Source organism: Pygocentrus nattereri, chromosome 2 (assembly GCF_015220715.1).
Source record: "Pygocentrus nattereri isolate fPygNat1 chromosome 2, fPygNat1.pri, whole genome shotgun sequence".
Classification (NCBI taxonomy): domain Eukaryota; kingdom Metazoa; phylum Chordata; class Actinopteri; order Characiformes; family Serrasalmidae; genus Pygocentrus; species Pygocentrus nattereri.
In genome coordinates, this window is record NC_051212.1 from 52,934,577 (window position 1) to 52,945,991 (window position 11,415).

General features: G+C 41.5%; 1 protein-coding gene across 3 annotated transcripts; it reads right to left on the bottom strand.

Annotated features, from left to right (window-relative positions):
* Positions 1-471: 471 nt before the first annotated feature.
* LOC108430700 lies at positions 472-9,865 on the bottom strand. 3 transcript variants are annotated; one of them, XM_017703346.2, is made up of 8 exons: positions 9,795-9,865; positions 7,907-8,102; positions 6,308-6,375; positions 6,054-6,233; positions 4,171-4,241; positions 4,030-4,086; positions 2,678-2,746; positions 472-1,366 (listed from the first exon to the last, which is right to left on the bottom strand). In XM_017703346.2, exons 2-8 carry the CDS (start codon positions 8,065-8,067, stop codon positions 1,241-1,243), a joined length of 732 nt encoding a protein of 243 aa, XP_017558835.2. In that variant the 5' UTR covers positions 8,068-8,102; positions 9,795-9,865; the 3' UTR covers positions 472-1,240. The 3 variants fall into 3 exon arrangements, with proteins under 3 accessions (XP_017558835.2, XP_037401346.1, XP_017558834.2); XM_037545449.1 differs by having other exon boundaries at positions 6,305-6,375; XM_017703345.2 differs by lacking the exon at positions 9,795-9,865 and adding an exon at positions 9,668-9,690 and having other exon boundaries at positions 6,305-6,375.
* Between the last annotated feature and the right edge of the window lie 1,550 nt (positions 9,866-11,415).

Genomic DNA, 11,415 nt, shown 5'->3' on the forward strand with positions numbered 1-11,415 from the left:
GACTCTCCCAAAGTTTTACGCTGCTGCGCTGACGTTGAACCGCGTGCTGCACTGGGTCGGTATGACCAACAGGTCAAAACCAGCTCTAAACAAAGTGACCGCTGGGCCCTGATTGGTGCTCTGGCTTTGCGCTTCTTTCGTTTTGACATGTTAGGAAAATGTCAGATATTAGACTCTGAAATGTAGTGGAGTGAAAGGAAAAAGTCCAGAACAGAGAAACTTCAGTACAGATACACCAAAAATACTAAAGTACAGAAACTAATTACATTTACTCAGTTACTCAGTTACTGTCCACCACTGGTAAAAAGTGACCCAGCATCATGAGACAGAAGATCGAGGGTCAGACTGAACTAATTTAGACTGAAGCTCTGACTAAACACTTACCTCGTCTTTACAAATACGGAATAAGAGCCGTGATCCTGGGAACGCGTCTGTCTCACAAAGACACAACATAGCACACAAAAGCACGGGTCAAGCACTCGTATGAATCATCATTTATTGATTATGAATAACTCACAGGTCATGATCACCCATACTTACTGTAGTGCAAGAATAAACTTCAGTACAGCTTCTCACTTGCATTTCACTAATTAGCTCCTTGCACAAAATTATTAGTGAATTGTTGAGTGTTAAAAAAAATATTTAACATTATTTACAAAATGTGAATAAGTCTATATAATAGAGAATACAGTACAGGTGGAACAATCACCAGGCTAGAACCGATGAATCACTCCATACATAACAGTCCACAGTAACGGGAAGGATCTTCAGAGCATATCAGCACTTTGAGTAACTTCGCTTCCAAACTCATCTGTTCACTTTTCAGGGGAAAGAAACTTAATTATATGCTTAAATTAAATGGATTTACATTTAAAGATCTAAAAACTTTTTTTTCACTCAGGATTCCATTGATCCATTCATCTTAAAAGGGACTGCCTTACAGCATTCATTAACTCGCAACTTCCATCGTGCGGTAAAGTAGGCGCGTCGAATTTTGCCGCGCGTCTGCAGCGGCCAGTGTGCAGTTTAAGTTTTGTCATGCTGATAGAAATGAGATTTCACAGGAGCCTGTATTGTTATGTTTGTCCCACAGGCATCCCTTACACAACATAGTATCTGCATACCTGTCTACCTAAGAAGAAACTTTGAAAAATGGGTGGGATTGCCCTTTGACTTTGGCGATGCATTCTAGCAATGTATTCTACGTTAGGAGTTCAGAGGAAACCTTGCCTGACTGGGTCTAACTTACGTCCAGCTTTTTATCAAGTAACTGTATCTCCTTCTCCAGCTTCTTCATCTTCAGCTGCCGGTATGCGACCTCCTGTCTGAGGTACCGCTTGTACAGGGAGGTCACGTCCTCATCGCTCTGAAAAGGCAACGTTTCCATCAGCATCAGGGTCAAGCCGGCATTAGGTCACTGTACAGTACAAGTTTGGGTCAAATGTTCTGTTGACCTTCTAAGTGAAAATACACACGACTGTGCATTCAGTTTAATGTACACTCTTAAAACAGATTCTTCAAGGGTACTTTAGCAAAGAAAACACACACACACACGCCACTTTATTAGGTACCTGTTCAGTTGCTTGTTAACACTAATAGCTAATCAGCCAATCACACGGCTGCAACTCACTGCATTTAGGCGTGTAGAGGTGGTCAAGACGACTTGCTGAAGTGCAGACCGAGCATCAGAACGGGGAAGAAAGGGGATTTAAGGGACTTTGAACGTGGCGTGGTTGTTGGTGCCAGACGGGCTGGTCTGAGTATTTCAGAAACTGCTGATCTGCTGGGATTTTCACGCTCAACCATCTCTAGGGTTTACAGAGAACGGTCGAAAAAGAGGAAACATCCAGTGAGCGGTCAGTTGTGTGGACGAAAACGCCTTGTTGATGTGAGAGGTCAGAGGAGAACGGGCAGACTGGTTCCAGATGATAGAAAGACAACAGGAACTCAAATAACCAACCAGAATCTCTGAGGAACGTTTCCAACACCTTGTTGAAAGTCTGACACAAAGAATTAAGACAGTTCTGAAGGCAAAAGGGGGTCCAACCTTTTACTAGCAAGGTCTACCTAATAAAGTGGCCAGTGAGTGTATATGTCACTGTTGTCAGAGCAAAACCTCATATCTCCAAAATGCTAACCTTACAGGAGAAGGAAAAAGCCTACTTTACTTTTAATGTAAGTCAATGGAACCAGACGTTTTTCCAGGTTGATCTGGGTCGTTTCTTTTAGCCCATTCATCATGAAATTTACACACAGTGTAAAGGGCGAACGGCGTCTTCAAATCATGTCAAAAACTGAAAAACGAAGTTTTGTTCCAACAGTAGTGATACAGAACCTCTACAGCACATTCTCCACAATGCAAAGAACCCATTAGCCATGCAAAGGGTTCTTTGAGTGGGCACAGGTCTGTATAGAACTATTATCTTTACTAAAGACCCCTTGAGGAGTGTACAGTTACTGTTAGTTTTCCAGCATGTTAAACTAAACAGAAATGACTAAATGACTCTGAAGTTGAAAAGGATGTGTTGAACTGGGGGGTCCAAACTTTTGCATACAACTGTTAAATAAATAAATAAATAAATAAATAAATGAATGAATGAATGAATGAATGAATGAATGAATAAATAAATAAATAAATAAATAAGGATGATGACGAAGAAAAAGAAGATGAAGATACCTCCTCATCAGCATGTCGAAATGGGCCTGAAGGACCAGGTTCCTCATGGCCTGTAAAGGCATCATTCCCCTGAGGAGAGGAAAGGGTTCGGACCAGTGTGAACGAAGTAATAAACTGGCAGTTGTAGAAACATTTTAAGGGGGGGGTTCACACTGCATGCTGAAAAAAGTGAGGAGCACCGGACAGTCTTCTTCTTTTTCTCTCTCTCTCTCTCTCTGTCTTGCGGTTTCTGGAGCGCTGGTTACAGCTGTATAAATGTTTGTAAACTGAGGCCTAATCCCATTTCCTATTTTTACCCCTACCCCTTGTTTTCCAGGGTCATTTTGACCCTTGGAACCGAGTTATAAGAAATCTTCCGCTATAAAATGGGACATCCCTGCCAGAACCCCCCCACACGTCATCAGCTACTGTTCATGGCTTTTACACAAACAGATGTCGTGAGTTCTGACAAACATTTCCAGCCAATAGGCATCCATAGGAGGGTGTCTCTGAAAATCCTTTGTTTGGAGGGCCACGCTGTAATGCTTCACATTACAACAGCTACAAAATAGGCAAAATAGAACCTGTTGTGCTACATCTACTAATACAATAATAAGAGCAATAATAATAATAATAATAATAATAATAAATATAGCCACTTCAGAATTTGGTTCAGTTAGTTTCACATTACAACCGTTAAAATGCATCAAACTACACACGAGGCTGTTCGGCGAAAACTAGAAATACAGACACCTACGGCACGGGCAGCACAATCAAAACAAACTACTTGATATCTACGTATGACGTATGGTTTGTCAATTTGAGTGTAACAAATCAGGTCCCTGCTGATTCACACTGTATTGTTTTGCCATTGTTTCAATGCTCGTCCACCGTTATTAGTGGAAGGGACAATATGAGCTTCTATGAAAAGTGAGATCTGGCAGATTCTGAGGACAGGACAGCGCTGGTGTGCTGCTGGAAGAAGGGAAAAAGACAAGTGCTGATGTTGATGTCCCTCACCTGTAACGACAAACCTAGAGACCTAAAGAAAAAGCTCTACAGGGCCGCGCCAAACGACGACGTGTGTGAATGCGGCCTCAGAATAATTTGAATTCATGAAATCAGACGGTTCTGGCTCCTAAATGACCGCGACCGTCACTGACAGCTCCCCTTTCTTTTGATCCCTTTGGTCAACACGGATTAAAAACGCTGAAAAGGCCACTTGACCGCTTGCAGTTATTTCCAACTCAGGCTGCGTTAAACAGCAAGCGGAAAAACATCCGTCTTATTAAAAATGATCAGAACAACGCGCCTCTGTCCTCATAAATGAGTACAATGTGAACCCCCCACCCAGTAAAAACCTAAAATATTACCTCTTCAGAATGAGAACACACTACTATGTTCTTCTCATCATGGTCTGAATCAGAGTGCTGCCAACAAACAGAACATCTGTGTTAGGAGCAAAATCTCAACTGAGCCTTTACGTGAAAAGAGAACGAGCAGCATCGTCTTACATCAATGGGCTCTTCTGCGCTGTCGATAATGGTTGGCACTGGCTGTATAAGAGGGCCTGAACTTTCTGCCTCTGCAAAACAATTCAACAGTCAACACTGTTAGACTTACAAAACAACACTTATCAGCAGTAAGATCACTGTGCACGAGCTCTAGGGCTGCCCAGTATGGAGAAAACCCATCAGGTAGCAGTTAGAACTCCAGACTCCAACACTGATGCACCTTACAGTGGTTTAGAGTCCTGCTGGTGTCTGATGGTGACATAAAATACGATTGGCCTGCCTTGGTTTTATTAAAAGGTGCCTTGATACCATCAAAAGACCCACTGAAAGGTTCTGAGATTAGTCAGGACATGCCCTGCATACAATAATAAGATGTAGTGATTTGTCACAATGCTCATTTGCATACTGCAGCCTCCTGCAACATACCTGAAAAAGTGGTTCTTCGAGGGTTCTTCAACAAAGGCAGTGGCTACATATACCCTTTGAAAGTGGTTCTTCAAGACTTCTTAATCAAGGCAATGGATTTATATAGAAGCACGACATTTTTATGTTCATCTGATTTCAATTTGACTTTTAATTATATGGCATAGAGGTGGGCGATATGGCAAAAATGTTATATCATGATACTTCAAGATATTTTCATTATATATGATGGACATCGTTTTTCATTTTTTCTTAGATTAGTAGGTTGAAACAGACAAAATAGAACCCATTGTGCTGCATCTAAAAAAATACAATAATAAGAAGAAGATGAAGAAGAATAAATATAGCCGCAAGCGGCAATCTGCGGGGTCAAAGCACCATAAGGTTAATGATGGCTTATGTGTTGGCCTTTGGTCGTAGAAAGGAAATAAAAGGGTTGGGTTTTTAAGAAACTCCACAATTTCTTATGATTAAAGATTGCGTAATCATATGTCCATTAGAACGTATACAGCGCCATCCACCATCTATGATGGGGAAATCGAACCCTGGACCTTCGTGTTCAAAGGCAGATGCTTACACGGTGAGCCACAAGTGGCCCATGTACTTTTTGGGACAATTTATTGGTATGGATGAACAAGAAACTAGGCACCATTTTAGGAACTAGTGCCCAAATTTCAAGTATTGTTATTACTGAGTCATATATTTTAAATTAATTTATAATACACTCTCAATTTGCCATTTTGTGCACGTTTCAAATTTGGTAATAATCAGGCAATCATAGATCAATCTGATTTATTTTTAACTTTTTCGGGGCAGTATACGGCAGGTAACACCGATTTGGTCAAAACTTGCGACCACCCTGTGTTTAAAACTCACGATGCTGCACTTGCAAACTTGTCAGGCTTGGTGGAAAGCACAACTCTCAGGAAAGCTCTTGTGCTGTGGCTCCCACTGGTGGCCAAAAAATATATAACGTCTGATTCTGTGTTCAACATTTGTTCAGACGCTACAGTGCTTGGACCCCTAACACTAAACCTACAACTAAAAGGATTTTTATCTGATGTTTCACAAACTCCACTGCACTAAAGTCAATTAAACGAGCCTCATTTGCCACTCATGTAGTTATTTAAATACTGAGAATATTCCCGATATGCTCAGAATTGAATACCGTGAAATGATTTATCACAATGATAATAAAATATTGCCATATCGCCCACCCCAATTTCAAAGCCAAAACAGCTCTTTGCAGTTGTGTATCTGCTGTAATCCTGGTGTATGTGCTTCTTCAAATAATCGTGTAAAAATATAGCACCAAAAAGGGTTCCGCTTTTGTTCACGGAACCTTTTCTGGGACTACATAGAACCATCTCTGCTATGAATGAACTATTAATACACACACACTGTGCAGCCCTCGTTTGGTTTCCTATTCTAAAGGGCTATGCTGGGCGTGAGTGAACTACCTGTGGAACTGGGGCTCCTGACGCCTAAGCCAGCCTGCTCAGACGAACCGGCCCACGCGATGCCATCCAGCACGGGCCGCCCTCTGATCTGCCAAAGCGCCAGCTCCTCAGCGGGGGTGAAGCCAGACGCAGGCAGCCGCCCCCCACTGAGCATCTGCTTTTGCGCCCTCTTCCTGTTTGCTGAAATCAGAGCACGCGTTTCACATCAACTGCTTCACAGAGCACTCCGCCAAAAAAATGGAAACACTTACCACATTGCACGATGTTCTTGTACTTGACTTTGACCTGCTGCCAGGTCCTTTTGACGTTATTGGGGTTGGAGCTAAAAACGAGGCAAACCAAAACACAGAGGAGTTACTACAGTCACTCCAGTGCAGCGCAGCCGACGTTACGCCGGCCAAGAACCGTTGAAATGTGTCTTTAGAAATGATTACAGCAGGAGGAACATACACTCACTGCCACTCTATTAGCTAGTAAAAGGCTGGACCCCCTTTTGCCTTCATAACTGCCTTAATTCCTCATGGCAGACTTTCAACAAGGTGTTGGAAACGTTCCTCAGAGATTCTGGTTGGTTATTTGAGTTCCTGCTGCCTTTCTATCATCTGGAACCAGTCTGCCCGTTCTCCTCTGACCTCTCACATCAACAAGGCATTTTCATCCACACAACTGACCGCTCACTGGATATTTCCTCTTTTTCGGACCGTTCTCTGTAAACCCTAGAGATGGTTGTGTGTGAAAATCCCAGCAGATCAGCAGTTTCTGAAATACTCAGACCAGCCCGTCTGGCACAAACAACCACGCCACGTTCAAAGCCCCTTAAATCCCCTTTCTTCCCCGTTCTGATGCTCGGTCTGCACTTCAGCAAGTCGTCTTGACCACCTCTACACGCCTAAATGCAGTGAGTTGCTGCCGTGTGATTGGCTGATTAGCTATTTGTGTTAACAAGCAACTGAACCTAATAAAGTGGCTGGTGAGTGTATAAAGCTACAGTTGAATGTAAAAGTTTGGGTGAAATTATTTGTTTTGTCGATATTCTAATTGAACATCCACTACACAGAACACGCTTCTGCACAACGTGACGCACAGTTACCGTTTACTCGCTGACTTTCATTTAATGGAAAAAACCTCTGCAAAAGTGGCACAATTTCATGTTTTTATCGTTTCCCGTTTTTTAAAACTCGGCGGAAAACAAAGAAAACGTGCTAAAATCGGCAGAAAGATTACATTTATTTATATAAATCAACAAAACGTGTAATTTGCCTGGGAGTGTTTAAACTTCTGCATCTTGTCCACGTCTTCAAGGGTTTTAAGCTCCTCAGAAGAACTCAAGATTCAAGACCTCTGTTTTACGTTATCCAGCTAACTAACTAACTAACGATTCCTGGCTCTTAAAGGGGACTTCCACCATTTTTTCTAAATTTCTGAATTATTCAGTCTTTCAGATGTAAACAAAGTCATTGAGAGTGGTTTGACATCAGCTCCAGATTTCTTTACAGCGGTGGTGACGTGTGTAATGTTGAGGATGGTTAAAAAAAGTCATGAATCTAAAAAAACAAACAAACAAACAAACAAATAACCAGTTTTCTTTGGGGCACTATTTTGCCTCAAAATGAGGAGCTTTTAGAGGTGGACGTCTGGTTCCTATCACCACCACTGTGAACGGTTCTGACTCGGTAAGCTTCTCTAGAACAGAGCAAACCGCTCTGAATGACTCATCTCTACCATTTAGTTATGCAGAATTCCGCAAAAATCGGTGGAGTTCCCCTTTAAACATTCCTACCCTTCCCACCTCATAATTAAATGGAACATTATGAGCTCTAGGTGCTCACGCAGGACATCCGAACGGAACTCACGCGTTCAGCCTCTCCGCTATCTTCTGCCATGCTTCCACTCTGGATTTGGCAGCAGCCGCTGTGTTGCATTTAGCCGTTATGATGGCTTTGTACTCCTCGAAGGTCTTCAGGATGATCTCCTGCTCAAACTGGCTAAAGAAAGCTGCTCGTTCCCTGGCCATCTCGGAGGGTTCTCATCGTTTCACGCCTCCTGCTTCTGCACCGAGACAGAAAAACGAAGCAGGTTACCTCAGCCTGGCGTGAACTACCCTTTACCCTCCTGCACGCTTAACAAGAGGGTTCCTCAAGGGTTCTTCAGTAAAGAAAGTGGTTCTATATAGAACTATTTCATGTTTAAATGGTTCTTTCCACAGTGAAATTGTTTCTATGACAGATTGATAGAGATTGTGTTCTAAATGGTTCTATACAGAACCTTTTTGAAAAGGGTTCTATTTAGAACCTTTTTGAAAAGTGTTCTATGGAGCACCCAGAAGGGTTCTGACATTGTTTACAATGTCAAGCTTGTACCAATAGAATAAGCCTTGGTTCTGTATAGAACATGAGCCTAAACAGAACCTTTTTGAAAAGGGTTCTATGGAGCACCCAGAAAGGTTCCATCATTGTTTACAGCGTCAAGCTTGTAACAACAGAATAACCCTTGGTTCTGTATAGAACATGATCCTAAACAGAACCTTTTTGAAAAGGGTTCTATTTAGAACCTTTTTGAAAAGGGTTCTATGGAGCACCCAGAAAGGTTCTGTCATTGTTTACAGCGTCAAGCTTGTAACAACAGAATAACCCTTCGTTCTGTACAGAACCTTTTTGAAAAGGGTTCTATTTAGAAATTTTTTGAAAAGGGTTCTATGGAGCACGCAGAAAAGTTCTGTCATTATTTACAATGTCAAGCTTGTACCAATAGAATAAGCCTTGGTTCTGTATAGAACATGAGCCTAAACAGAACCTTTTTGAAAATGGTTCTATGTAGCACCCAGAAAGGTTCTGCCATTATAGGATATGATCTTATATGGTCCCTTTTCGAAAGTGGTTCTAAGCAGCACCCAGAAGAGTTCTGATATTGTTTCCAAAGCCATGATTGTGATGACAATAGAACCTCTGGTTCTAAATAGCACCAAAAAGGGCTCCACTATTGTCACAATGTCAACCTTGCAGCAACAGAAGAACCTTTGGTCCTATATAGCACCAAAAAGGGTTCTACTACTGTCACAGTGTCAAGCTTGTAACAATAGAAGAACTATTTTTGGTCCATAGAACCCTATTCAAAAAGGTTCTAAATAGAACCATTTTCAAAAAGGTTCTGTTTAGGATCCTATTCTATACAGAACCAAGGCTTATTCTATTGTTACATGCTTGACATTGTAAACAATGGCAGAACCTTTCTGGGTGCTCCATAGAACTATTTTCAAAATGGTTCTAACATTATATAAAACCATAGACAACACATTCTCCAAACTGAAGAACCATGGCGTGAAAAGACTCTCTACAGAACTCATGGTTCTATATAACCATTCCCTTTATTAAAGAACCCTTGAAGAACAAGCAAACGAGGCTGAAGTTGACCTGCTATTCACCAGCTTCTTGTCCAAATTTCCCGGTCCACCTTAAACGGTGCAGCAATTACATTTTGGCGCCTCGTTTAAGGTGGAACCGTTTAAGGTGGAACGGGAAAATGGGAAGGAGCAGCTGGGGAATAAGCGGACTTCAGCTTCGTTAGCAACAAAGACAGGCTTCACATATCTGGTTAACCGTATCGGGCTAACGCACGTCTCCTCCGCTCAAACGCGTCTGTTAGACGTTACAGCGCGCAACTCTTCTCTTTTCTGATAAATTCACCATTTTTATCGGTGGTGAAAATAAAAACGCTCATTAACTCGGTTTGGCACGGACTTACCTCAAAGCGGACAGGGCAGAGGGTGTCAGAGCAGAAGCCCGAGAGGCCACGTGACCGAGGAGAAGCCCGAGAGCGCCGCGCTTATTGGTGGAGAGCTGGCGTGACGTCGGCAAATCCACAGCGTTAACGGGATTAAAAAATCTGGTTAAATCTGGTTTGGGTCTTTTTTTTATTTATTTTTATTTTTTTCTTGCGCTTTTCTCTCCGTGCACCGCGCCCATTTATTTATTTATTTATTATTTTTAAAAAATCGCTTATTTATGTTGCTATTACTGTATGTAGCAACTCAAGAACCCCGTTTTTTTTTCAAATAATAATAAACAAATTGTTATAATAAAAAATTTATATAATAAAAAGCAAATTATACATACATTTCTACGTCGTGGTGGAAAAAAACTAAAAACAGTCACCTTAAAACTTTTTTTATTATTATTATTATTATTTTTTTTTTTTTAATTCGGACTAGTTATTTAATCAGCAGCCAAGATGGGCTTTAAAGGGCAACTCCACCACTTTTTTCAAAGTGTCTGAATAGTCCTTGAGATGTGAACAGGGCGATTCAGGGTGTGCGAAATGATTGGGCTGATTGTAGAGACTCAGATTTGTTTGCGGTGGTGGTGATGGGAACCAACGCAAATATAGCCATTTTATTTACCATCCAAAACCACCACGTGTCATATAGAATGTTGACGATGGTAAAATAGTCAAAAGAATGAAGATAATGAGTTCTTTGGGGGCAGATTTACCTTGGAACATTTTTTTGTACTGCATGTATCGATCTGCCATGAATGGGTTAAAAGAAAAACATTTTAAGCCTCAATTTGATCACAAATCTATCATAAAACCATGCGTCAGCAGACATCAGGCAGTGGATTCATGGCCATTTAATGTAGGGACTTTCTGTGAGGGAGCTTTTAGACACGGACGTCTGGTTCCTATCACTACCGCTGTGAACAGTTCTGACATGGTGGGTTTCTCTAGAACGGAGCGTTTCACACCAAACCGCTCTGGTGCTTTGTTTACATCTCAACAACTGAATTATTGAATTTTTTTTTTTTTCAAAAATCCGGTGGAGTTCTCCTTTAACTACGTCTCCTGGTCAACTGCCTCCTGCTAACGTGAATTTACAGATAATGTAAGCACGTTTCGCGTTAGCCTCGACGTTATGAAAAGCGATATTTTTCAACGTGAAGAAAACGATGAAGGTTTTTTTATCACGCAGACAAAAACACGAAACGACCACCAGCACAAACGTGAAGTGGGCGAAGTGTGTCAGACGCCTGTGAGATCATGTGACGAAGGCGAAGCCTGAGAGCGCTTCGCCTATTGGTTTAGCGCCTACGTGACCACGCCCACCACGTTATCTGGTTATCTGGATTTTTAAAAGCATTTTTTGGTATTTTTATTATTTTGCTCATTTTTTGGTCTTATTGAAGAACGATTCAGTTTATCAAACCGATTCTCTCAAACTGTTCATTTCAATGAACCGAGAATCCGATTCAACTATCCAAACACAATATAAACAGCCTTGTGAATCAGTTCACTGGAAAGAACCGAGTCATTCACAAGTTAGGCATCGCCCTTAGTGGCTTGGCACGTACGTGATCTGGATTTTACAAAT